This window comes from Takifugu flavidus, chromosome 5, assembly GCF_003711565.1.
Source record: "Takifugu flavidus isolate HTHZ2018 chromosome 5, ASM371156v2, whole genome shotgun sequence".
NCBI classification, from domain to species: domain Eukaryota; kingdom Metazoa; phylum Chordata; class Actinopteri; order Tetraodontiformes; family Tetraodontidae; genus Takifugu; species Takifugu flavidus.
Window position 1 is genome coordinate 6,032,498 of NC_079524.1, and position 26,030 is coordinate 6,058,527.

Sequence of the window (26,030 nt, forward strand, 5' to 3'; positions counted from 1 at the left end):
AAAGCTTCTATATCCACAGTAAGGCAAGTTAAACTATTTAAGTTTATACATTGATCTTTAACTGTTATATTTCAAACCTTTGCAAATTCCCAAAATGTTTTATTCTAACCTTGTTTTGATATTGTCTGTGTCTCTTGTTTTGTCATTGTCTGGTTTTGTAACTGTCTTGTATGATTTTGTACTTTTTAGAGGTTTTATAGTCGTGTGTGTTGTTGTTGTCAATAAATGAAATGAAAAATATTTATTCGTACATAACCTGACGACGATGTTGAGTAGACTTGACATGCTAACAAGTAGGTAACTAGCTTGTAACAAAAAATATTGGCATTTTGACTAGACATGCGATTATATGGTTTCAATGCACTTTTTACAATGAAAAGCTATTTTTTTTGTGTTGTGGCCACATCTCATTATCGTAGTCATATCATTAACTTTGACTTGAAACACTTCCATTGTTTCAATCCTTTTTCTATGACTGGGAAGCCTAAATTGGGACGTCGGATATCATTGTCCCGAATTTACTATAATTTTAGCACAATTGTAGCTTTTTTCAGTCGTTGTTGGGTCTTTAGTAATATCCTTCGAGTTTTATTGTCACTATGTTTCGAAATTTCACTGTGAGTGGTCAGAAATGAACGTGTCTGGGTCTTTATTGTCATGTAAAAAGCGTTTAAAGGCTTATTTAGGGGGTGTCCCAGCAGGTAGGTGGGACTGGGAAACAACAAGTGGGGCTGTGTTTCCACCATCCCTCCCTCCATCATCTTCCATCCCTCCCCCCTGTTCTGAGATCTGGAATTTAGCTGCCCAACAAAAGAAGGGGCTCTTTCACATTTGAACAATACCCTCTCCCTGCCAGATACCCCCATGACACGGTGACACACGTTCTCCACTGCACACACACACACACACGCACACACACACTCTCCTCTTTTGAAGACACTGCCTGTTTAATCTCCAACTGTGTGTGCAGGAGGAGTGAGAGAGAGACATTGGAGCGAAGAGGCGGGACACTGGCGGAGCTATTCACGTGAGATCACTTGTACTTCCAACCTCTTGGATTCTACAGCATCAACGGGGGAAAAAAATACATGCGAGCAGACGAGAGGCTGGATGTTCAAATGATAACAAATGCGCTATTAGAAGCAGCGCAGCGCGGGGCTCTGGTGGCGAGCCGGGCTGGGAGAAGGAGACGCAAAGGTGAAACTTGTGAGAGGGTCTTCGGTACGAAGCGACTGGGATAAACCCGAAACAGCATCTCAGCTGTTGCCATGGGGGGCTCCCTCAGCCAAAGCAGAAAGCGATTGGTCAGCTCTCCGGGGAAACAGAGCAGCATGTAAGAGGTGCTTTATTGTTTACAGCTGACTGGGTGTTTAGGATGTCTATTTTGGTAGCGTTGTCTTGTGCGGGTGATCTGTGCTGTGTCAGAGAATGGCAGAGGGGGATGGAAACCTCAAGACTTTAAAGCTGCCTTATACAAGTGGGTCTCGTCTCGTGTGTGTGTGTCTCCAGGGCTGTACTGCACATAACCTCTACTGACAAGCTTTGAATAAGATAAGGATAATCTAGGGAAAGAGGGGAGAGATATTGCTGTGCAGCCAATGCCTTCAGCGACCTTCAGCTGATCAGGTCGTTCACTTGACATTAAGTCAGCCTCCAAGAATTCTGTTTCACTGTTTTGAGTGTTTTAGCAGCAGCTAAACATCTCTGCGTTTGCAGTCTGTTAAAAGAAATAAATCCGCAATGAGCTATTAATTATAAAACAGTGAGGCCTAGTCTAAATTTGTCTATTTATTATTCAAGCTGCAGTTTATTTTTGAACGCCGTGGCGACCCAGCTTTCGCTTCCGTTTGTGCAAGTTTGTATTCGCAGAGAAAAGGAATGTTATTTTAAGGCATTTGACAGAGCTTAAAAGCACTTTCTCGCTCTGATCCCTGTTCGGTTTCTTTAATCCTTCCTGACAAAGAGAGGATCCTTTCAGCTGAGATGAGTTATAACTCAATTTCTAGCTGCTGCAATTCAACATTGCAGGACAGTGGACGATTCTGTCGGTCTATTTTTGAATATCACGGTGTTTTCAGTGACCTCACTGATGGAGCTGCGGTTCCTTTGAGACGCAGGCTGAAGCAGACGATTCACAGAAGGAACAAAAGTGAGAGAAAATCGTGCAAACTCAGTCGAAAGTGAGTCGCATGTGAGGTTTAAAACATGTTGCTGATCCAATCAGTGACGGACACAACAGTAAACCTGCAGACTTTTGCTAATGCTGATGCGTCTTGTTCATTCACTGTGGGGAACAAAAACAAGTCACTGATTACATCAACCTTACTGTCGACTTGTGCACATGGGCCCTTGTCGGGGTAGGCGGGGGTTGGGGGGTCGGGTTGGGGGGTCGGGTTGGGGGTCCTCCCGGTGGGAAAATGAGAAGCCTACCAGCATGGTGGGATTAGAGTTCACAGCATCTGGTCTAATTTTCGTTGGCTTAAGCACAAATTGTAAGTCTTAACCGGAACAATGTTTGATGCAGGGCAGACTTCCTGTTTTTTTAAACCTCCTCACAATTACTGGTGTGGGAAGAGCCTGACCTGCATTTCCTGCTGTGGCGAATTTCAGCCCAGCGTGGGCTAAAAGACTATCTGTATTTCTAAATATTGTGGATGCAAGAAGTCAAAATTGCCCCATTTAATTATGCACACGCCTACACCGATGAGGCCGTCCAGCAGGAAAGCGAAGCCTCTAACTTACACAATACCTCTTATGTTAACGGGGTGACATTCTGGATGGAGGTGAAGCCCAGTCTGAAGTGGGAATGTGGTGAAAGTAGAGCAGTAGGGGAAGTGTCTGCTTGCTTTGTGCACTCGTGTGTACACAATATGCACATTTGTCTGGAAATTATGTGTGCACATGGAGCTGTACATGTACGTGACTCTTCATGGGCAACACCCCCCCCCCCCCCGTTAATCTTTTGTTTCCTAATAGCGTCTGTTTCACTACGCCACTGTCAGTTAGGTCATCCGATATGCTCAGACAGTGATTCAACTCCCTTTAGGGATCTAAACACAGCTGTGTATTCCAAAAGCATATGAATGCCTGTTTCTGTATATTTTCCCTCTGAGGGCTTTTGTCTCAGAGCCGCATTAATCAACCAAGGAGAGTAAACATCATTGGAGTTGTGTATTGCACCACTCTGCTGTGATAAACAGAATGAATTGTATTATAGGGTATGAATGCAGTGCATTTCAAAATTGCTGCCACACAAGATATCCGGTTAAATATAAAAGAAGTTTTATTTCTTAGAGTGAAGTATTTTTCGGTCTATTTGGCTAAAGCGTTTCAGAGGTGAGATTTAATTAATGGCCACTAGGTGGAGCACTGTGAATGTAGTACCATTGCATTATATAACAGAATAATGTAAAAAGTATTCTGTGGTTAAATAATCGAACTGTCTGTAAAATAAAGACAATTTTATGCACATATACTTTCTATCAGTACTGCAGTTCTACACATATTTTGTGGAAGAATATATAGTTGCAAACAATTACAACAGCCTTTCAGTTTAAGTAGCATTTTTCAAAAGTTTGTGAAATTTTGAGTGCAAGATAAAAACTATTAGGTATATTTTGCTTAACTCTTAACGTCACAGAGCTTTGCCATAGGAGGAGATTGAGAGAGTATTATGAATAAAACCATTCTTGTAGTTCTGTCTGCCCATCAGTAATTCACCTTATGTAGAAAGCTGACATTGACTACCTTGATGTAGGCGGGTAGGTACCCTTGAGCAAGGCACCAAACCCACAAATGCTCACATATGGCCCTGCAATCAGCTGCCGACTCATTCGGGGGTGTACCCTGCCTTTGCTACAGGCAGCTGGGATCTGCTCCAACACCCTCCCCATGACCCCAACAGGTATAAAACAGTCAAGAAAAAGAAAAGCAAAAGCTGACATTTAGTTAAATGCTAGTTTTTATCCAAGCATTAGCATGTGAAGCATTGGCACACTAACATGCTCTAAAATCTGCAGATCTATTTTAATTCCTGTCTTTATACTGTATTTAATGGTACTGCAGAATAGAACTGATGGTCTCTGTGTACCAAGCTGCTGTCTCCATCCCATACATCCTGACCCTTTGTGTTGTGTTACCACTGTTCACTGCGTGCTATTTGTGGTTTGAGGCTATTACATAAGCACTTATTCATTTTCCTCCCTCTCTGTTTTCCGTCGGCTGCTCTGGGGCCATAAAAGACATGTGTTGGCTGCTTTCAATGTATGTGCAGGGCTGAGTTTACAGCTCTAAGGTGTGGGAGGGTAAACAGTGTGTGCACCGCAGGCTGTCTGTTAGATGGTCGCTCCTTTAGGGGATTTGTTTGTTTTTAGCAGATGAACTTCCCTGCAAGACAGACGGGTTTGTCCTCTTAGCTGTACCGGCTGAAACAAAAAAAGGGGAAAGTAGAAAATGCCAGGAATGCTTAAGAACAACAAGAGAGCTTTTCACCTCACATTCTCTACATCCGCCTGGGTCTCACTTTTAAAATCACTCACGTTTTTGCGTTATCTCATCTCTCTCACACATTAAAGCCGTTTTTCATCGGCTGCGCTAACGTGCTCCAGTTTCCAGTCCAGCTATCACAGATGGAACAGAGGCCCTTTCTCTGTGCTCATCAGTCTGTGAGCGTGATGGTGCCTGTGTTCGTCAGCACCACCCACCAGCTCAGAGGGATGAGGTTTTTACTTCTCTCATGTGGAGGACAACCCCGGCACGCAAATCCTCAATGTGCAAATACGTTTGCTCGTTCGCCATTTTCCCTGAGGATCAACCTTCCCAATCTCTCGAGTCGTGTTCTGTCTTTCCTGCAGAATTCACACCCTTTGGTGTGTGTTTCAGAGAGAGAGATGTCCAAATGTGAGCACAGGGACTTAAAGTTACATAAGCTTCCCATGAACAGCCTCAGTGGCACATGTGTGTGTGTGTGTGTGTGGGAGAGAGTCAGAGAGAGAAGATTTAATCCAAATGACAGTCAAAAAGGCGTTAGGTTTGTATTGATTTTCCTGACCCACATCTATAACCTCACAACAGAGCCACTGTTGTGCTCAACCACGATGAGCTTAAGAGTGAAACATACGGCTTAAATGAGTCATTAGTCCTGAGAAAACTCTTTTTCAGGGAAGCTCTGGATTACAGTGGCCGTGAGAGACGTCAAATAAACAACCTGCTCATAACTCAGCGTGCCTTCTAACCTTTGACACACTGCCTACACTTTTCAGGTCGGTCACGTGTGCGATGTTTTACACAGGGCAATTAAAGATAACGCTTGGTTCAGCGGAGATTCTAAAGTAGCTTTTACAGAAGCATTTCCAGAAAGTCTTTTGAAGGCGCAGACATCTGGTCGTCTGACTGTGGAACCAGACTTTTCCTCTTAAAACAGGAAGCACTGCCTGTAACCCCCCCCCCCCCCCCCCCCCCCAACCTACCACACACACACACACACACACACAAAATGCAGACTTTAAAAGAATCAGGGCGGGCAGAGGAAACCTCCCAAAATCCAGCACTGGTGTGCTAAACGGGCTGGTCATCCATGCGGACGGGGAGGGAGGGAGGGAGGGGGGGAGGGAGGGAGGGAGAGGAGCAGAAAGAGGAGTGACTGCTGATGCTCCAGTAATCTGCACTTTGTGAGTCAGTGTTGTGGAGAGGGAAGCAGCAGCGGCGGCGTGAGTTGCCTTTTTATTTCCTCGGGCAGGCAACGGCCACGCAGAAGAGCAGCATGGGAAAGCTGCGCGAGTAGGCGAGACTAGGAAGAAGAGAAGGAGAGAGCGAGAAGATCCGACCGATCGGCAGCTGCTCCTCCGGGATTCACCGTCCCTGAGACACGGCCGACGTGATAAACTGTTGTTAACGGCAACGTTCTAAACTGCTACAGAGGGGGAGGAAGTTAACGGCTATATTTAGGTGGCGGTTCAGGGTGCAGGGATGTCCTGGCTGTCTCCGGTGCAGTGGGCCAAGTGGACGTGGTCGGCGGTGATCGGGGGTGCGGGGGACGAGGGGCACCCCAGGTCCCAGGATGACAGAGACAAGTAAGACGTCAGAATGAAAGCAGCTATTTCTTTACTGGGGTGATAGTTGGAAGAGTGGATCTGGTGGTGACGTGAGCCTGGGGGGGCTGTTTGGGTGATGACTGCAGATACCCCTGAGTCATGCTGACAGGTGGTGGACACACACACACACACACACACACACACACACACACACAAAGGCGGCTCCATTGATGCTGCAAGAGAATCTCAGATTCTTTCCGATGCCTGAACGTGTTTCTGCCTTCTACGCAGCATCCTGTTACTTTTGAGGACCCGGGCCAGTGGACCGGTCCGTCTGGGCCCTTTTTCTTGTGTGTTGGGGTGCGTTTGAAAGGGCTGTCGGGGGGAGAGAGAGTGGACTTTCCCACACAGATTTAGATGTTTGGTTTTTTTTTACGGTCCATTTCTGCGTTCTAAAGAACTGTCAAAAATGGCATCACTGGGACGTTTTGTCTTCATGTGTGTTCAAGGGGAATAAGACCACACACAGAAACGCACCCTCTCTTCTCTTTTTTCTGTAATAAATTTGCCTTGGGTGTCCAGACAGCTGGCCCAGACTGTGTGTTTTGTCAATGTGCATAATTGGTTTGTGTGTATGTGTGTGTGTGTGTGTGTGTGTTTGCCTTTATTGAAGGCCAAAGGATGCAGGTGGCCTTGTATTCTCTGCTTCCTCTCCTCTCCCTTCCTCTTCCTCTAAAAGAAAAACAGCTTGTTTTCTTCTTCTTCTTCTCATCTCTGAGAGGTCTTGTGTGTTGTGGCGCTTCGAGAAGACCGGTGATTGGAACATTGATGCTACAGCGCAGAACAATCGACGACAGTGATCAGCTCAGATTGGCCCCCATTGGTAAATTCTTTCCCGTTGTTTTCACAGTTCTGATTCCGAAGGGACGTTTGACACCCCAGAAGAGTCCCCGGGTGCTGAAAAGCAGCTGGGACAGCTGGAAAATTCCAATCATACAGGTGAGATGGCTACATACTTTGTGGAAATGGCAGTTTCTACAGGGTTTTTCAATATAGCCACCATACCACGCTTTAACTGGACAGAACTGTTCTGATCCCCTCTGACAGGTGGCCTCCTCCTGCTTTTACCGGTAATTTATTGAGACGTCATTTGGGCCTCTCACAAACGTAAACTCTAATGAGCTTCTTGGTCTCTGTTTGGCACAGGCCTGTTGCTCAGCTGCTACAGGGACAGCAAATGAATCCAGTCTGTTTAAAACTGTCAAAGGGGCCCCTGCTGTGGCCCCTGGCTCCCCCATCCATCCCCACGGGCTTGCTTTCACATGAAGTGTCATCTGTTCTGACCATAACAGCATCGTCTGGATTAGGACTACTGTTGTCATGACATCGTTGTAGTTGTACACAGCTATAGCAGTAATACACATGACGTAAACACGTATGAAGATTAAACGTATCTGGCTGTTTTTGATATATACCACAGATTCAATGTCATTTGATCAAAATAACGTCTGTGCTGATTCAGTCATGACTACATTTGTAGTTCCAGAAATGGCTGAAAAACTGATATTCTTGCCTAAATCGACTCAATAACACACACCTCTATGACTTTCTGCGCCACTGAAACTGTAAATAGTTTCTTGTTTACCTTCATGATATCTGCTTTCTCTTCTCGTCTCAGTCACATGACCTTTCTGTCTGATTTTTTCCCCCTCTATCGTTTAGTTGTGAGACTGTAATAGAGCCTGGCCTTGTTGGTTGTTGCTCAGCCTCGTGGTTGCGGGTACTTTGCATGGGTGTGGTTCTTCTATATTTGTTCCCTGCCATTAAAGGGTGTGTGTGTGTGTGTGCCCGCGCGAGTAAGCGCTCTTGATTTTGAGATTTTGAGCAGGAGTCTTCATACACTCTCTTTAATTCTGTGATGCCGTGAACATGTTGTGGAGCCACAATAGGTCGATTCATATTGTGAAGAAGAATCAGAGCAGAAACCGGAAGTGTTTTTGGGATTAATCGTTGGGTGTAGTTTACAGTGTGTGGGTGTGTTTGGGGGAGTGTGTGGAGAGCCTTGTGTTTTGGCAGCAGTGTGACTCAACAGCAACTGGCCTGCTGCTTTGGCTGTTAATGGGATGTATGAGGACACAGGATGTGGGGTATTCTAAGAGGAAGCCGGCAACCATTTTCAGCAGTCTAACAGGAAATTAAATATAAATCTCCCAAGGAAAAAAAAGAGATAAAAAGATGTAATTGTTTTGAGATATTTAATGATGTTTGTCCGTATTAAAATTCAGAAGCTGACTCGCATCTTCTCCCACTTTCACAGATTTTCATCCGGGGGTGACAAACCACTTGAACTTGAACCAGGAAGTAGGTCAAGACTCCCTGAAAAGTCTCACTGCATCTCCACTTAATGGTAACGGCCTCTGTTTGGACCAGAACCTTAACTTGACCCAAAGCAGCAATGCCCGCTTCGGCCCGCTTCGGCCCCCGTCGCTGCCAATTGTCTCCCCGCTGCAAAAGCCCGACCCTGCTGAAGTGGACGACGAGGCTCCAGCATCCTCTGACTCCAGCCCGGAATCAAACTCGATCCTCAACCGTGACTCTTGCATTGACCCTGATTTGCTCAACGGCAACAGGCCCTCCGACACTGTGCTGTCAAATACAAGACTCACCTGTGAGACCAGTAACACAATTATCACGTGAGTCCTAAACCTAAAAGTGTTCATCCGTCTGTGGCTGAGTCACTATGACTTTTAGTTAGTAATCATTGTTCCTCCTTATCCAGATGTCATGTGTGCCTCTTGTTTATCTCTTCTTTCTCACTAATTCAGTGTTGCTTCAGTTTCACAGTCCATTCATAAATAGGAAATATTTAGTGTTACAGATTTACATTTGGGGGAATATTTATTTTAATTTGTTTGTACTTTTGTAGAGATTATCACTAATGTTTAGGAATTAGTATTGTAGTATTGTTTAGCTAGTGGTGTATTTGCCAACGTTATTTTTTTAAATTATTTTTAGGCCTTGTAATATGGTTGAGGTCCCTGTAAGGCAGGCTAAAATAATGGTTATAGGTCAAACAGTGTCCTCTTGTGGCTGAGTCGTCTCTGCATCCCCTAAAATGAGCTAACAACCATTACTGTTTTAATAACATTGATCAATCCTAATGTTTTTTGGAATTATTAAAGGTAATACGTATGAACAGTGTTCAAAGTAATTGCCATTATATTGCACACCAAAACTATACTTAAACTGAGTGCTTACATTTCTTACTTAAATTAAGATCTTCAGTTTCTGTTGATATTTCTGTCTGTCTTTGTTGTTTGGCTTTTCATTCTGAACAACAGGATTTTAGACATCAAACCCTGTCCAGCAAAAAACAGCCCAACACTCACATAGCAATTAACATAATGTCCCATCCTCTTCTTTGTCTTCCCCACTTTTTGGAACTTATTGTTGGGCTCTGTGTGGCAACAGGACTGCTGAGCAGGTCCATTTCCTCTGTAGTCTGTTGTAAGTAAATGTGTACAGCAGTGTATGTACGTGTTTCTATAAGACAAACTCACATAAAACTCTATAAACTGAAGCTTGCTCATTCCACAGCCTGCCGGCTAATTACTTTCAGCTCATTTTTTTTCCTTTTGTGGATTTTAGTCATAGCGGCCAGAACGTTTTACAGGAAACTGGGTAATTCCCCCAGATGCTTTGTGCAATCGTCCATTAATCAGCTTTTGCTTTGCCTAATTCAGTACATTTAGCTGAGCATGCAAACTCAGGAAACACAACAAAACAGAGCAGTGAGGTCTGTGAGGATTTCTGTCTTCCCCTGCTTTCTCTTCTTATCAGCCCAGATGTACACACATGCAGCCGTGCCAGTCGCTTTGGTGTTTTCACTGATGATGATTATGACTGTCATTCTTAGGAACTCCTGCAAAGTGAAACCGATCCAACCAATGCAAAAGGAGCCGAATGGGAAGGTGAGAGCATCTGAACACTGGCAGAAAGACGTAATATTAGACTGTGTAGCTCAGTAGAGTGAGCTCATGTGTCAGTTTGATGCTGTTTAAGGATGAACACCACTTGGACCATGCCACTGATGAAGAAAAGCTGGCCAGCAGCGTCGGCCTCAGATCAGAAAAGGAAGAAAGCGGTGGGTAAAAAACTACCATGAAGATTTATTTTAATATTGCACATGTACCGGTCAGAGAGCCACATGGTTACAAGACACAATACTGCAGTAAATAGTTCAGTTTTCCGACTGTACTGTACTGACAGCACCTCTGTTAATTATTAGCATTGCAACGATTCTGTTATTTATTAACTTTATCACACATTCCACCCAGAACGTATGACTCCGCTGACCATATGTGATCTTTGTAAGAGTAACAGGACAATATTTCTATGCCCATTTAATGACACCAGTTGTGCTCTGAGTAAATTGGATTAAATTATTAGGATTGCTATTGTAATTTGCACATGACACTGTGGTGTTTTGGGTTCCAGACTGCCACGTGACACCAAAACCTGACAATGCAGACTGTTGCTCTGTGGTAAGTGGAGATCACAACTTACTGTGGCTTTTCTCCAGTTTGAAGACTTCAGCAACATCACCCATTTGGCCGCTAGAGGGGGCTGAAACACTGATCAGATGAAATGCCTACATCTTCGACAGATATTCACACGTGTTTACCCTATTATTCCTGTCATGTATTTTTCAGAATCTCATGGGAGGGGCAACTCAGTGTGCAATTTTAATTTGCATTTGAATTTTACAAAAAAAAAAAACCTGCACAATGATCACATCTGATAAGGCAGCCGCACTGTGTTGTTGGTCTGTTGGTGTCTCCCATCACCTTCATGTACTCAGATGACAGCTGGATTAACAGATTTATGATAGGGATTAGAATATGGCTGTCATAATCCCTCAAAGGACAATGAGAGAGGACAGAAAGATGGAATGGGGGTATATGGCAACAGGGCAAGAGATAAAAAGAAATTGAAATAAATCAGACTTTTGAGCGACTTTTGTTCTAAAACAAATACACGGCTTTACATCTGCCAAACCGATCCAATATTAGTGTGTAACTAATAAGCGTGTCTTAAATTGTGTTAGAATATACCAAGTTGAATCTTGAAATTGAATCTTTTTGCTCAGCAGTATGAGGACACATGCAAACTGAAGAACATGTCCACGGGCAGTGAAGGGGTGAAAACAGGAAGTCAAGTCCTGGATTCAATCTGTATCAGTGAGGCAGAAAAACAGGCAGTGCTCACCCTCATTAGAGAGGAGGTACAGAGTCCAAGATCTTTGCTTCGCTTAAGGGATTTCTTTGATTTCACCTCAGTGAATGTCTCTCTCCAGATCCTCACAAAAGAGGTGGAAGCCAATGACTGGAAGGTAAAGTTTGAAGCCAGCAGACAAGAAGTCAGTGAGATGAGGTAGGAAAAACCTCGCTGATTCGCTTCATCCATGGTCTGTGTCTGATGAGAGTCTAATAATGAACGTTTCCTCACAGGAAGATCGTTGAGGAATATGAGAAGACAATTGCTCAAATGATTGGTGAGTAGAACTTGGAGGGGGGGACCATTTGGGGAGGTTTGAACCATGAGAGCATAAACATCTTCCTCGTCGCTCCTCTCAGAGGATGAACACCGCAACACCCTGAAATCCCAGAAGGCTTTGCACGATGTGACCGCGGAGAAACAAACGGCCTTGGCGGACCTGAACTCGGTGGAGCGCTCCCTCTCTGACATGTTCCGCCGTTATGAAAACATGAAGGGCACCCTGGAGGGCTTCAAGAAGGTAGGAAATGGAACACATTCATCGTACAGTGAAAAGGGTCAAGAGCTGAGGTGATCAGACAGATATAAGAGGATTAAGATCTCAGTAAGGCTGGAAGGTGTGGTGTGATTAGGGCCTGTAGTTTCCTGGACTAGTTCTCCTTTCCCCAACTGTGACATCAAACACTTAATTTACTTAACAACAGCTCCAGAAAGAAATGAGCAAAAAAGCTATGAAAGAATAAAGAGCAGAAAGTAAACAAGGATAGAGAAACAGAGGGTCAAAGCTGCTCTATCACTTAGCTCCTTCTAGCAGATAAATTGCGATGAGTCTTTTGTCTTTACTCCTCCAGAACGAGGAGGTTCTGAAGAAGTGTGCCCAGGACTATCTGGCCAGAATCAAGCAGGAGGAGCAGAGATATCAGACACTAAAGCTGCACGCAGAGGAAAAACTAACCAAGTACGCAGATACTTGAGTAAAGATCTGCCTCAACGGGGGCCTGACGTTTCGAACGACTGTTGATTTCACACGTTGCTTGTATTTTGAAGTGCCAATGAGGAGATTGCTCAAGTGCGCTCTAAAGCCAGCTCAGAGAGCACGGCGCTGACCGCCAGTCTGAGGAAGGAGCAGATGAAGAACGAGTCTCTGGAACAGGCTCTGCAACACAAGGTGAAAATACCCCTCTGCGGTTCTTGGCTGCTTTCACACACACTGCTGTTCTGTTTTGTAACCCTGTCACCTCTCTTGTGTCATCGTAGAATCAAGAGATTGAGGAACTCACAAAGATCTGCGATGAGCTGATTGCTAAAATGGGAAAAATAAACTGAGAGGCATTTCCAGGAAATCACCTCCTATCACCCACGTCGTGGAGCTCTCCTCTCCACCGCCCCTCTAGCTTTGAGACTGACGTATATATCCTGATGTCTATAGCAACTTCCTGTTAAATGTATTTGCACTATTTGTGACCCTGACTGAGGGGAGTCTGCACATACTAGTCATAGTTTGAGTTTAGACTCACACGGTCACATGGTTTTGTTTGCATTGTTGCTCCCTGTGAGGCCATCTGCACCTCTAGAGCGCCGGCCCATCACGCCAGAGAACAACAACGACCCAATTGTGACTCACTTTAAATTCCCAGCAGCTTACCGGCTAAATTCCCAACAGGATGACATCGTTCAGGCCGGCCTTGTTCGGAGCTACGGTTAAGCACAGGGAACATTTGATCTGAGGGGAATTATTTGCGTTAAAACTTTGTTCATGAGAAAAATAGGGAGATGGATGAAGCGCAAGCTCAGGGGTATTTTGTGTGGCAGAATGACGCCTGGTTAAACCGAATCTGCACACGGGGAAGCCGTGATCCTCAGGGGTTTCACCATGTGGAGCAGTGACGCTGACAATCATTGATCGGAACTTTGTGACATTGTCTTGTCCTATTTATTGACAAACTCTGTCACGAGAGAACTTTATCCTACAGTCTAAAGTGTGAACCCCACCGCGCCATATGGCACGCTGGGGGAAGGTTTTGCAAAAGAAAAAGAAAGAAACAGTATATCTTTATTCTGTTTATGAATTAGTTAACCTTAAGCAAATGCGTTGTGTCAAAAACTTGCTTTCTCACCTGTCACTTCAGTACTAAATTTGACTCATTTTCACAGATTCACAGAATACAGACTCATTAAACACCAGTAGATATTTTTGTGTCTGGGAAATATGTTTGGAGGAAAAAAATACGACAGCTGAAATGTCTGAGCAGGAAACTTCAGTTTGCTTCACTTTAATATACTCTAGAACGCGTGCATGAATATATTTGGTCAGTCCAAGTTAATCAGCTGCATTCAAAACCGTTTTAAGGTCTAATACCCTCACAGACCCTCTGGTGTGCCATTGTTAATGCTTGTTTCTTCTCTTTTTTTGTCACTCCTGCACATGTATTTTTTTGTAATGTAGAAATAAACATTAGCATTGGCATATAGAATAAATATACTTTATTGTGACTTTGTCCAAATAAATGTAAATATAATTTCTCCTTCTGCAGGTTGGGTGTTGTTTAAATTGTTGTGATAGCTTAATAGCTCCTCTGTCTTCCTGTTAAAGCTCACCCCTTTAAGTCCACAGGGTGCTGCCTGTGCAGCACAGATCCAGATTACAGAGATAAGACTTTAATTCCCCCTTAGACGCCTCTCCACCGCCTCAGACCCCTGCTTCCAGCTCCGCCCGACCGTCCTCTCCAGGTCATCCTCTCTCTTTCTCTGGACTTCGACAGCGAGCAGCCTGGAATGAAGACCGAGCTCACCCTCCTGCTGCTCATCTCGCTGGCCTGCCACGGTGAGTTTTCTGAGACCGATCCCAGCGCCGGGTCATTACGGAGCAGAGCGGGCACGGATGAAGGAAGCAGAACACAACCGAGCACGGCACAATCAGCCCTTTCTATGGGAATCGGTGCCGAATACTTTTTAGATATAGGTGCATAAATTCAGCCTGTAGTTTAAACCAAATATGTGCTGAAACGTGTGCAAACTGTTGTCGGTGAATAGTTGATATGGCCTATGTTTACCATTAGAAGAAAGACCTCGTAATTCCATCTTTGAGAATGTGAAACCGGTATTACTCCACCTCAGGTGTGCTCTGTTGTTCTGTCTGTCTAGGCCTTGCCCTTAAATGTCACACCTGCGTGGCATCCAATGAGGACGACTGCAACCGGCAGGGCTCCGCCTCGTGCCCTCAATATGCTGACGCCTGCTCCACCATCATAGGAGCCAGTGAGTAAACACACACCTGGGAAAGAATCCCATACCGGTGTGATTTGAGCAGTCTTGGCCTCACTAGAGCGCTCTCACACACACACAAATGGGCCTCACACTGACTGCTGAACATCTAAGTGCTGCTCAGCTCTATCTGTTTCCTTGGTCTATGTGTCTCTAAGTGAGCACCAACACCCATTTAATCATAGCTATTGAGCTTTAGCTGACCTGGCGCTCCTCGTCTCGCTGTTCACTTCCAGACACCGTGATGAAGTCCTGCACCTACAAGGATTTCTGCAACAAGGCTCATGGCAGCAGCTCCGGGGCCAAGATGCAGTGCTGTTTCTCCGACGACTGCAACGGCCCCCACAGGAGCCACCACCGCAACAGCGCGGGGGCCGTGGCCCCCAGCCCCATCCTGCTGGCATCAGCCCTCCTGTTGCGCCTGGCCTATCGGCAGCTGTGAATGCCTGCGGTGGTTCATCATCATGGTCAGCATAAGCCTCGGAGATTTATAGCTGACGTTCTATGGAAAACGTGCGACGTTTGCTCCTGTGTCCCATAAACACCAGCTTCTATTCAACGCCTTTAACTCATCATTCTTTTTTTTTTTCTTTTTCTCAACTGTCACGAATAAGCTCAGTTTCTGTAGCGGTGCATTCGCTGTCAACTAATGTAAAGCTGTGAAGGTGTTTGTGGTGACTTAATATGCACTGGCAATTACATATTGGAACTGAATGGTGTGTTCTGGGTGTGTGTAGCTGATGTGCTCAATGGATAGTGCACAGTTGTGCACCGTATGGCACCTTAAACACCAAAATATTCGCCTTTAGGCTATCATTGCAAAGACAACCATAATGGACATTTTAGCACTTAAAACATTGTCTTCATGAGTTATTAATTTTTGTGCGTGTTAGCTTTTGTGAGTAAAGATAGCACCACACCCTTATTTTTGTGTATTTGTGTGGTTAGAACGTGCGACTTTTGTGACCCCCCACTTGACATTTAAAGGCCACAGACAACACCCATACATTAATATTCATGTCTCATTTGCGAAAAGTGATGTAAAATTAATAAACCTAAATCACGAGAGGCATGTGGAAAGTTCAGGGCCTCCGAGTGCAACTGTATAAAAGTAATCCTGCGTGCTCGCCACAAGATGTGAACTGGATGAGGTAAGCCTCCCCCTCAGGAAGGCCACAAGACGTGCAACCACTTCCTCTTAACAGGCAACCAAGTCAAGAGACTACAGTCACTCCTCTAAATGCAGGTATTTGATAGCTCAGTAAAGATGTCTGAAACCAGCTATACGTGTGTGTAGTCTATATATATATATATATATATATATATACAGTATCTATATGTAGTAAAAACCCTGGAGATGGTTATATATATATATATATATAGACTACTCTCTCTCTCTTTATATATATATATGTATAGAGAGAGAGAGAATTTGAAGATATCGAAACTGCAATCGCTCTAAATCAGTCCGTGAAGTTAATAAATTCTGGTTGGTTCTCAGCGGGGTCCTGATTTTAATACGTATAAAACTTTCCTTGGGTTTGGGATTTGTGCAGCAAATCTTAATTCTTCTTATTGGTTTTGCGCCTGATGGAGACATGTCAGTAAGACTTTTGATAATTCGGTTCACTTTTAAAACGCTGAATTGTGTCAAGTTGCACTTCAGCAGTAGAAAGGAGGAGGAGGAGGAGGAGGAGAGCACGGCCGGAGCTGAGCGGAGCATAGATCACATCCGGGGCTGGTTTAATCTAATAACGAAACGTCCAACCCGGAAAAAAAGACAATTCTTCTGTTATCTGAGCACGCAAACAAATAAGCGAGGGTGTCGCAGCGCCGTACGCGCCGGCTTCGCTGCTGCTGAGGGCCGATTGGTAAAGTTGTTCGGAGTTCATCAACAATGCAGCGAGCTCTTCCCCGGGGCCGCCGCTGTCCTCTGCTGCTCGGGGCCGTTCGGGGCGCTGGCCGTGGCGCACACTGACTCTCCGCCGCGGGTAAGTGCAGGCGCGGGGCTTCGGTGTGTGTGTGTGTGTGTGTGTGTGTGTGTGTGTGTGTGTGTGTGTGTGTGTGTGTGTGTGTGTGACAGTCCTGGAAGTGCGTGTCGGAACCGTAGGTGTGGCGGGCCATCCGAGCCTCGTCAGGTGTCGCTGACTCATTTTAATGGTGGCACAAAACCCCGCGTTAACGTCGCGAGGCCAACGCGTCGCGGAGGCCCGCGCGTGCACAGCTGTTGCTGCTGCTGTGGTGACATAGTTGGAATATCCAGCTGTTGCTGCAGAACAATGGGAAAGTTCCCTGCTGCAGCCCCGGAACGCATCCAGACCGCTTCTGACTCCCATCCTCGGGTTCCAGGCGAACTTTTTTTTTGCCTACTTTTTCAAACAGTAAATATTTGGACCTTTACGACCACCTCTTCATGACTGAGTATAAAAAAAATAGAAGAACTCTCCCTGCTGTATTCAGAGTCTGTTACCTTCAGGCAGAGACATTTTGTCATTATAAAATAGACACAAACGTGCATAAATGCTGTGCTGAACTGGAGTATATGTGATTTCTGTTTATTAATGATAGTGGTCAGCGTTGATGACTTATCTAGCCAGACTAAAGTTTCAGACTGTTTTGGTTTTGTGGCTTTACCTCACAGAGTTCCTGCAGGCAGAGTCATGGAAGTTTAGGAGCCATGAAGCTTCAGTTTGACCAGAACCAAAGGTGCAGGTGGGGGTCTGTTTTGGAGAGAACCCTCAGTTATTCTTTTACTCTTATTTAGGTGCTCTGAGTGAACAGAATACAAGGAAGTGCGTGCAAACCTGTGCTTCGGGCGCTTTTCCACTGGTTCATATTGCATTTTTTCCACTGCAGAGTGGTTTAAATCTTGTTTCTGACGAGTTCAACTCTTGGTTTCTAACTGCAACCAGCTTATTGAGGTCACTTTTATCTAGTTGGATGAAGCACAACTGTTTCCGAGTGTTATTGTTGAGTGATAGTGTTCTCTGTGCTGACATCCGACCCGCACCGGGTCGGCTGATGCCTTTCAGCGAGCCCGACATGTTTCAGTAGTAAAACGCGGTCAGGAGCTCGACGCTGGCCACATCGCCGCATCTTTCTGTTCTTCTGAGCTCTCCCGTTGGGTTTTTCTGACTGGTCTTGGGGAAACTTTAAGTAATTCCAACTCAGTTCAGCGTTGAGCCCCGTGTCCACGTTCAACAAGAGTTTGACACCTCTGAGCACCAAATCCCCCCCCCCCCCCGAGCTCAACGATTGTGGGACAGCGGCTGGGTGATTCACATACACGTCCCCCTCCTCCGTCTCTCCTCTCTGGCCAGTGGAAATGTGCGTGTGTGCAGATCCTAAGCGCAGTCTGTAATTTCTGGCTGCGGTGGAGGCCTTCGCTCTGCCTCGGGCTTCGGGGTTTGCTGCTCAGCCTCAATCATGTCACATGAAAAACTGCTGAGTATGAGCTGGGATCTTTCTTCCTCTCTTTCTGCACATATGCATCAGCTTGTGTGTACGTGTGTGTTTGAGTAATAAATGAATGATGGTTTATCCTCCGTGTCCGTCCGTCTGTCTGTGTTATGACTCTTTCTCCTCTTCCTGCCTCAGCGTGCAGCTGACTGAAGAGTCTGTCTGTCTTTCCGTGTTTCCCAGTGATATGTGATAGCTTCAGCATGCCGTACGTGGACCGGCTGAACCGTATATGCGGCTTTTTGGACATCGAGGAGAAGGAGAACAGCTGCCGCTTCCAGAGGCGATACTTTATCTTGGACACGCAGGGAAATGCCCTGCTGTGGTACATGGACAACCCTCAGGTGCTCCACACTTACATGAACTTGCACACACTGAAAGCCCCCCCTCCAAAAAAAACCAAGAGGAAGTGAAATTGACCAATGGCGCCCACATAACCTTGGACTCTGAGCCAGTGACGATTAAGTGTTTGTGTTTCTGCACGCAGAATCTGCCCAGCGGAGCCAGTTCTGTTGGCAGCCTGAAGCTGACTTACATCTCAAAGGTGAACCTCATGCAGAGGCCTGTGAACCACGCTAGAACACACACACACACACACACACACACACACACACACACACAGAGGCCAGTCGGGAGCACAGATACAGCAGGATACACCAAAATCGCTGTAATGCCTAGTTAACTGTGACGTGCAGAAGTTTTCCAGATGTCAGTGCACTCGCTGAACTGACTTCAGATAATGACTCCCTGAGCTGAAAGGCTGACAGCTCCTCCCCACAGCCAGACACACGTCATAGATATGAAATATTTCCTCCGTCCTTTTGTCGACTGTCTTCTGGTCTCCTTTTGGCCTTTAGTCTCCATCTTCTCTTTTCTTTCTCATGTCCCTCTTCTTTTCTCCTTTCCACCCACCGTTTTCAGGTGAGCGAAGCAACGGTGAAGCAGAAGCCCAAGGTCGAGTTCTGCTTCGGTGAGTTTTTCAGGAAGCTGAAGTGGCAGACAATCACTCGCGCTTGTGATACAACTAGAGCATGTAGTTAGGGCAGATATTCATGGCACCGAGGTCTGGTTTTTTTGCAGTCATCAATGCCGTCTCCCGGCGCTACTTCCTCCAGGCGAATGATGTGACGGACATGAGGGACTGGGTGGCTGCTCTCAACAAGGCCAGCAAGATCACCGTGAGTTACACACACACACACACACACACACACACACACACCACACACACACACACACACACACACACACACACACACACACACACACACACATCGTGGGCCCATGTGACGGCGATTGCTTTTTCTCTCACCTGCAAACTAAAACAGGAAGCAGCACCGTTCACTCTCTCTTTTACTTCCTCTTTGATAGAGCGGCTGAGAATCGGCCGCGTGAATTAACTGATGAACTTTTCATGGAGTTTATATTTGTTTTCTTGTGTCAGGGCAGATGATGTTGATATTATTTTTACTTGGCAGCAGCTGTAGATAACGGTACGTTATGGTATATATGCTGCATTTGTGCCTTTTTTAAATTTTGATATGTGCCCCTTTTTTTTTTTTTTTGAGCAGAGGTCAGATGACAAACTTCCCTGTTAGATTAGCATAATGGTACTTATTGAGCGGAAGCAAATTACAAGTCAGTTTGCTTCCAATATGCACTGAATTTTACTTCATTTCTACATTTTGACGTGAGATATACTGGCGGATGGACACATTTTAGATGCAACACGGCCCCTATATGAGCTCTTTCTTTATCAGACCTCAGTCTGCAGAAGTAAATTACGTTTCATTAAGGATTTGTCTTTGAGCGTTGTGATTTACTCTGCCTTAAAAGGCCAACTCTTAAATGTTGAAACCAAATGCTTCTCTACTCTAGAACTCCGGATGTTATTTTTCTCATGTTTCACTGTTTAGAACATCTGCTTCTTTGGCTCTATAGATGTTTTTGGATCCTGAAATGTTTAAATCCTCACTGATTTATGAATCCCTCAAACAAATACACAAGATTCTGCACAACATCGACTCCCAGTGGGCATAAAAGCACAACCGCTCGGCTTCGCTTGTTACTGATATGCTAAGTTGCTCCCTGGTGCTGTGTTGGCAGGTCCCCAAGGCCGGTCCTGCATCCCCACGGACAGATGTGGCCACAGTGATCAGTGACCCCCAGGGAAGGAAGCGACAGCAGGCCTACAAGACGGAGATCATCGGTGGCGTGGTGGTTCACACTCCTATTCAGGTAATCAGGAGGAAGCTGTGGTTACTACAGTGATAAGAAGAGTCAGTTATATTTGTGTGAAAAGGCATTGTCATCGCTAACTTTAATAAGGCAGTGCAGCATGCTGTTCAACCTGCTTCCTTGTGGTGCAGTGACATATTTGAAGCTGGTGGTTTTGTGCGTTGGGGTGAGAACACTGACAGTTATGACGAAACCTTTCAGAATGACACTGAAGAACCAGAAGGGAGAGACAGGAAGGGCAATAGGCCGGGCGTGCTGAGGTGCAGCTACTGCGTCAAACAGGGAAATGTGGTGAGTACACAGCTGGTTGTAGCTGATCAAAAGCGAGGATAATAGCTGAGTGGAAGTAACATGCGTGTTTTTATTTACGTAACTTTCAGAGGAAAAGTTGGAAGAGGAGGTTTTTCACTTTGGATGACAATGCAGTCAGTTATTACAAGTCTGACATGGTGAGAACCCCCCCCCCCCCCCCCCCCCACCCCCACGTGTTTCCTTTTTGGCTGTATTCTTTTCACATCTGGCCGCATCTGAATCGTCCAAACTTGTGTCCCAGGATAAGGAGCCGCTCCGATCTATTCCGCTGAGAGACATACAGAAGGTCCACGAATGTCTCGTCAAGTCCGGGTGAGTCAAGCGCGAGTGACTAAACCTACCGCCGTGCTGTCTAGTACCAACAATAGCCCACGCTAAAGCGTGTGTTTTAAACGGGGGAAAATGTGACTACACCCAGTTAAGAAACAAGAAGTGTCTACACAAACTTTGCACAAGATTAAGGGAGGTCTGATAGTGATGGATCAAAAAAAAGGTGATCCACACTGTTTCCTGACACGATGCGCCCACTTGTACTGGTCGTGTGATGGCGGGTCCTTTTGTTCGCTCATCATCAAAGTTCTTTGAGCAGACACTCGCCTCTGTTAGCCTGAACACCTCAGAACAGTCTCTGAGCCCTCCAGTGAAAGGAGCAGACTTCTCTGCTTGGATGATCACGTATTTAGACCTACTGCCACCAGACCAGCCAGGGAGACCCACTCATGCATAAAGCAGCTGTGCCAAAGGAAAAAACAGATCTGCGACCCCTGTCACAACACCCCATTTATAGCAAATCGAGCTCATTCTCACCAGCCTTCATGTTACTGGACTCTGAAGCTGATGGTGATGGAGAAAATGGGCCAACGTGGGGCACCTGTTGACTGATGAGCTCAACTCCATCTGAGCCCATCTCATGATTGATCACCGTCAAGGTCCTCATGTTAGCGCAAATATTGACACCGATTATTTCGCTGATTATTGATTTAATTGAGGAAGAAAATTGGAGCCAGCAACAGATGGATATCAGGAGAATTTATTATTTCTGGAAAGAATCATTACTAGAACTAAAGGATGAACTGAGTTCTGTGAATAGATTCATTTAATAATTAACTTAATCACTAATTTAATAGATTTAGATTTATCAGAGTAATTATAACAATTTCACATTGAACAACTGTTTAATGTGATCATTTGATGCCCCTTTTACCCTGGTTCTGGAGCCTTTCTGCACATTAAATGGCTTCATTTTTTTAATTCAATAAACTGTGCATGATTCTGTCCAATGAATTTAGTGTTGATGCACCTTATGGTCAAAATATGTGCGTGAACCTGTAAGTTAGGACAAGAACATAACCTGGACAGAGAAATTCAATTATTTCTGTTACTGTGACCGTCAGAGATCTGCTCCTGAGAGACAACCTGTTTGAGATCATCACAAGCTTCAGAACCTTCTACATTCAGGTAAAAACCCGTCTTTCATTCAGAAATGTATTTACCGTCAGCCTGCCTCTGTTTTTCCAGGTGTATCCGTCCACGGTTGTTGTTAGTATACGCTCTACTGCTGAAGTGCTGCAAAGGACCTTATAGAGCCATGCAAAGCTTGTTTTTGTAATTCCTAGGCAGCCATCTGTTACCATAACAACAGCATTATCTCACTCTTGACCCCTCTCCTGGGAGAACAGCTGACAGACACACTCAGATCAAATGGGAAGTACTTGGTGGAAGCTTGTGAGAGCATGCGGTTTTATTTTTGTACAGGCATGTTTTTTAAAAAAAAGGAAGCAAAAATAAAACAAAAACAGGAGAAAAAGAGAAAACTTTACTGAGGATTTTATGATTACTGATTCATAAATAATAATTATGTAATACTTTTATGGTGATTTGCTCCATTTGCCTTTCCATTATGTAAAGAAAATGTGTGGGTTGTTTTAACAACTACATTTCCCAAAATCCTTTAGGGTCACAGTATTGGTGACTGGTGGAGTCAAGTTTGGATTTTGGATGCTATTGTCAACTGCACTTCTTTGCTGCTTGATTACATTTACCCTCATGTTTGGGGGGTTCTAATACTGGTTGTATTTCTGGGTTATTATTATTATTATTATTATAACTCCCACTGGACATGAGCTGAGGTTGAGCCACCTGGGACAGGATGTGAAGAGCTCATTATACTGTAGATGGGTGAATGTTGGTGTTGTGAGCCACAGATGCTGAATATGAGTTTTCCTAACAGACGGACTCCCCAGAGGAGATGCATGGCTGGATCAGGGATATTGATGTTAAGATCCAGGAGTTCAGAGGTCCTCCAAAGGTAAACCGTGTTTTGTCTCTTTCCCGGGGAACCTGCGATACGTTAAGCATTGCTGATGTGTCCTGTCTCTCCCTTTGCAGGCTTTTTCATTCAAATCCGCCCCTTCTCTCTACCGAACTCATAACTCTTCCATGGTATCCCACGCTCGCCAGAGCAACGAGCGCAGGCCCCAGCTGATGAAGTCCTGCTCTGTGTCCGCGGGCTGGCAGCCCTGGATGCCCGTCCCGCCCAGCGAGACCTCCTTGCTGGACGTGGATGACGAAGACAGCGCGTTCAGCTCCGTTCACACCCAGCCCTCGCTCTCCTCGTCCTCCACCTCCTCCTCCACCTCCTCCTCTTCAAACTCCCTCTCCACCCCGACCCCTTGCCCCAGCGCTCCCCCGGCGTCTTCGACCAGCAGCCTCGGGATCGTGGCGGCGTCGGGGGACGCGGCCTGCGGGCGCCGGAGGCACCGCTCGCAGCCCCAGCCTCCGAGCAGCTGCAGCTTCCCCTTCAGTCTGGATGACGACGGCATCCGCACCACAGACGTGTAGCTCGGCATGTTGGCACCTGCGTTGAGATGAATGTGACTAGATCTAATGATCTCTCCTGCCCATGAGGTGACGCTGCAATCATCCGCCTCGATGCCGCCACACCAGACTCAGGCCCTGGCTGGTGTCGGAAGGGTACCGGAGCCGGAGAGAGAAGAGTGAGGAGCACAGTGTTTATTATCAGGACTGTGAAAAAGGGCGAAGGATTGTTTTTTAGTAACTTCCTCCGAAAACTTGAATAATCTCATTATTATTTGTTCTAGCAGCTAAATCAAGGCACATGCTTTCAATCCGTTGCACTCGGCTCTCTTTTTATCAGTCATCAGATGCCGCTCTGGCCTCTATTTTAAGTATTCAAACTTCACAGATTTTGTGTGTATTCTAGCAAATGCACGCTAATTTTGCTTCGTTCTGAGCCCAGCAGTGTTCCTCCCACGTTTATAAAAAAAAAACAACCTCACAATGACTTGCCTTTAATAATAATAACATGCATTTAACACTTGATCTGCCTTTGAGGGAAAGCGCCATGAAAGAGGTACAGCAGACTGAAGGATCCTGTGTAACGAGACGATGCGCTCATCAGCAGCTTTCATGCGGTTGCACTATATTTAACACAGGAGCTTTTTTTTTTAGACGTTTGGCTTTAAGATCAATTGGCCTTTTCAGATGCAGCCACAGCAGCACGCCACGTTCAGATGGTACTTGTTAGCAGAATGTACTTCCAGCACTTGCAAATGTGATTTACTTGTCGCAGTACAGGGGAAAGGTGCCACTTTTTGGTTAATATAACTGCAAATCGGCACTTTGCTTTTGCTTTTTTTTTTAACGTTTTTATTTTTTTTTGGACTTGTGCATTTAAAAAAAAAAAAAGCTTCCTCTGAGATGATGTTTCATGTGTTGTTACATCAGCAGTTGCAGCCCGTCTCAGGTTCCGCTCAACGCTTCACTGATGTGGTACCACAGTTGTTTCTGTTTCTTTTTCTTCTAAAGTCAGTTTTCTTGTACGTGATTGATTTTTTTTTCGCCCCCTTCTATTTAATATTTTGTTAGTTTTGAACGGCTGTTTTCATTTGGCCATTTCATGGCCGGAAGTCTACATTTTGCATACAAAGGAAGCACAAACTAACTGAATTTTCTTCAAGTGATAGCATTAAAAGTTTAAGTGTTTTTGGAATGTTTATCTGTTTTTCCTTGCAAAAATGTCCGACTGCCTGACACTCAGAAGGTCACATCCAACACATTTGGCCTTTTATCCTGTCAGCTTAAGCACATGGACGCTGGGCTGTGTCAAGTGGAGCGTTTTGCACGTCCATTTTCAAAGGTCTGTGAGGTAAAGCGCCTAAAACTTTGTCCCATCTTCAGCCTTCTTCCATCTCTTCCCGCTGAGGAATAAAGTCAACTGAAGAGTTTAATGTGTCACATAGGTAGAAGAGCCCTGAGAGCCCGTGAAATGTCAGCCGTGCTGAAATCAGGTTTCTCCCCATTAGAGCTCCTCAAGGCACCGAGAGAAACCCAAGTGGAAATATATGACCTTGCCGGTGGTGGTCAAAGTTTGCCTGTGGCTTCGTCCAGCCATCCTGTAACATCTGCAATCATCTCTTTTGGTGGGTTTCTTGTGGCTGCGTTAGTACGAACGTGTGCACAGACTGAGAAACTGCAGAGATAAAGTGCTGAAAACGCTGTCAGCCTTCCAGGTTGATTCTGAACAGACGTTCTGTAAAGGTCACATCACACTTCACTTTGACGCCTGTGAGTGATGGGCACCTCTGAGGGCAGACGCGCTCCCTTTAAATGTTAATATTCCCACATGGATGGTTCTGCACCAGTCTGCTCTTCTCCTCCTTCGCAGCCCTTAGAAACAAGATATCTGGCTGAACAATTTGTTGCTTGTGATGACGAAGACTACGTGGTGTCCTTTGTCACACTTTGACCGGGTTCTATCGATATCTTGATTATTGCTGTTTGCTGATGGCGGCCACCAGGGGGCGCTACAAACGCTGCTTTCGCCTGTGAGCGCCGGGATGTTACGCAATGCAATATCAAAAACCCCATTTTCTACAAAACAATTCAATACAAACATCATAATTCATAGTTAATGTGGCATTTTGAGCATCATTCAGCTGCATCTGGAAAAAATGCTGATCATACAAATTAGAAATCCACAGTCGATGAACTGTAGGCCAGAATGAATTTAGTTTAAAATGCTCATTGCTGATAAATGCAGCAACAGTAATACAGATATAGTATCAGAATCTTTTTTATAATAAAATAAAACTACAACCAAGCTCAATTTTAAAATTCACACTGATAAAAGGGGGGGGGGGGGGGGTGAAGGTGAGATCCTGTTTGATTTGATTTGATCCTGATTCATTTAATTCTTTAATACAAGCAAGTTACAGCTGATTATACTGTTATCAAACAGCACTTCAGTTGAATAGAACCCTTCGCTTCGTCTGTTTGTTTGTTGGTTGGTTTGTTTGTTTGGTTGTTTGTTTGTTTGGTTGGTTGGTTGTGGCAAAAGATGAGTTCTGAGTTTGTTGAGATGTTTCCAGAGTTGATGTGTGATGTACAAACTGACCACTAAACCGACCATTGAACCACTAACTGGTTTGA

General features: G+C 45.2%; 3 protein-coding genes across 8 annotated transcripts; all 3 read left to right on the forward strand.

Annotated features, from left to right (window-relative positions):
- The first annotated feature begins 1,004 nt into the window (after window positions 1-1,004).
- Window positions 1,005-13,787, forward strand: LOC130526363 (transforming acidic coiled-coil-containing protein 1-like). 6 transcript variants are annotated; one of them, XM_057033976.1, is made up of 14 exons: window positions 1,005-1,333; window positions 6,943-7,031; window positions 8,350-8,725; window positions 9,504-9,539; window positions 9,949-10,003; window positions 10,095-10,176; window positions 10,530-10,576; window positions 11,185-11,316; window positions 11,389-11,465; window positions 11,543-11,586; window positions 11,669-11,829; window positions 12,161-12,267; window positions 12,357-12,477; window positions 12,567-13,787. In XM_057033976.1, exons 1-14 carry the CDS (start codon window positions 1,269-1,271, stop codon window positions 12,633-12,635), a joined length of 1,461 nt encoding a protein of 486 aa, XP_056889956.1. In that variant the 5' UTR covers window positions 1,005-1,268; the 3' UTR covers window positions 12,636-13,787. The 6 variants fall into 6 exon arrangements, with proteins under 6 accessions (XP_056889956.1, XP_056889955.1, XP_056889952.1 ...); XM_057033975.1 differs by having other exon boundaries at window positions 1,006-1,333; window positions 11,182-11,316; XM_057033972.1 differs by lacking the exon at window positions 1,005-1,333 and adding an exon at window positions 5,626-6,071.
- Window positions 13,788-13,897: 110 nt separating this feature from the next.
- Window positions 13,898-15,132, forward strand: si:ch211-113d22.2 (uncharacterized). The gene is made up of 3 exons (XM_057033979.1): window positions 13,898-14,133; window positions 14,454-14,567; window positions 14,810-15,132. The coding sequence occupies exons 1-3, from the start codon at window positions 14,085-14,087 to the stop codon at window positions 15,013-15,015; spliced, it is 369 nt and encodes a 122-aa protein (XP_056889959.1). The 5' UTR covers window positions 13,898-14,084; the 3' UTR covers window positions 15,016-15,132.
- Window positions 15,133-16,255: 1,123 nt separating this feature from the next.
- plekha2 (pleckstrin homology domain containing A2) lies at window positions 16,256-24,584 on the forward strand. Its single transcript, XM_057033977.1, has 12 exons — window positions 16,256-16,564; window positions 18,216-18,376; window positions 18,520-18,576; window positions 18,954-19,002; window positions 19,113-19,210; window positions 20,136-20,267; window positions 20,469-20,558; window positions 20,648-20,716; window positions 20,821-20,891; window positions 21,974-22,037; window positions 22,810-22,887; window positions 22,968-24,584. The coding sequence occupies exons 2-12, from the start codon at window positions 18,236-18,238 to the stop codon at window positions 23,418-23,420; spliced, it is 1,302 nt and encodes a 433-aa protein (XP_056889957.1). The 5' UTR covers window positions 16,256-16,564; window positions 18,216-18,235; the 3' UTR covers window positions 23,421-24,584.
- Window positions 24,585-26,030: the final 1,446 nt, after the last annotated feature.

Coding starts and splice junctions, on each gene's coding strand:
- plekha2 (XM_057033977.1), top strand. CDS start 18,236: ATGCCGTACGTGGACCGGCTGAACCGTATATGCGGCTTTTTGGACATC. Junction 19,003..19,112: donor CAAGGTCGAGTTCTGCTTCG/GTGAGTTTTTCA, acceptor GTTTTTTTGCAG/TCATCAATGCCGTCTCCCGG. Junction 20,559..20,647: donor GCGTCAAACAGGGAAATGTG/GTGAGTACACAG, acceptor CGTAACTTTCAG/AGGAAAAGTTGGAAGAGGAG.
- si:ch211-113d22.2 (XM_057033979.1), top strand. CDS start 14,085: ATGAAGACCGAGCTCACCCTCCTGCTGCTCATCTCGCTGGCCTGCCAC. Junction 14,134..14,453: donor CATCTCGCTGGCCTGCCACG/GTGAGTTTTCTG, acceptor CTGTCTGTCTAG/GCCTTGCCCTTAAATGTCAC. Junction 14,568..14,809: donor CTCCACCATCATAGGAGCCA/GTGAGTAAACAC, acceptor GTTCACTTCCAG/ACACCGTGATGAAGTCCTGC.
- LOC130526363 (XM_057033969.1), top strand. CDS start 5,968: ATGTCCTGGCTGTCTCCGGTGCAGTGGGCCAAGTGGACGTGGTCGGCG. Junction 9,540..9,948: donor CATTTCCTCTGTAGTCTGTT/GTAAGTAAATGT, acceptor TGTCATTCTTAG/GAACTCCTGCAAAGTGAAAC. Junction 10,177..10,529: donor ATCAGAAAAGGAAGAAAGCG/GTGGGTAAAAAA, acceptor TTTGGGTTCCAG/ACTGCCACGTGACACCAAAA.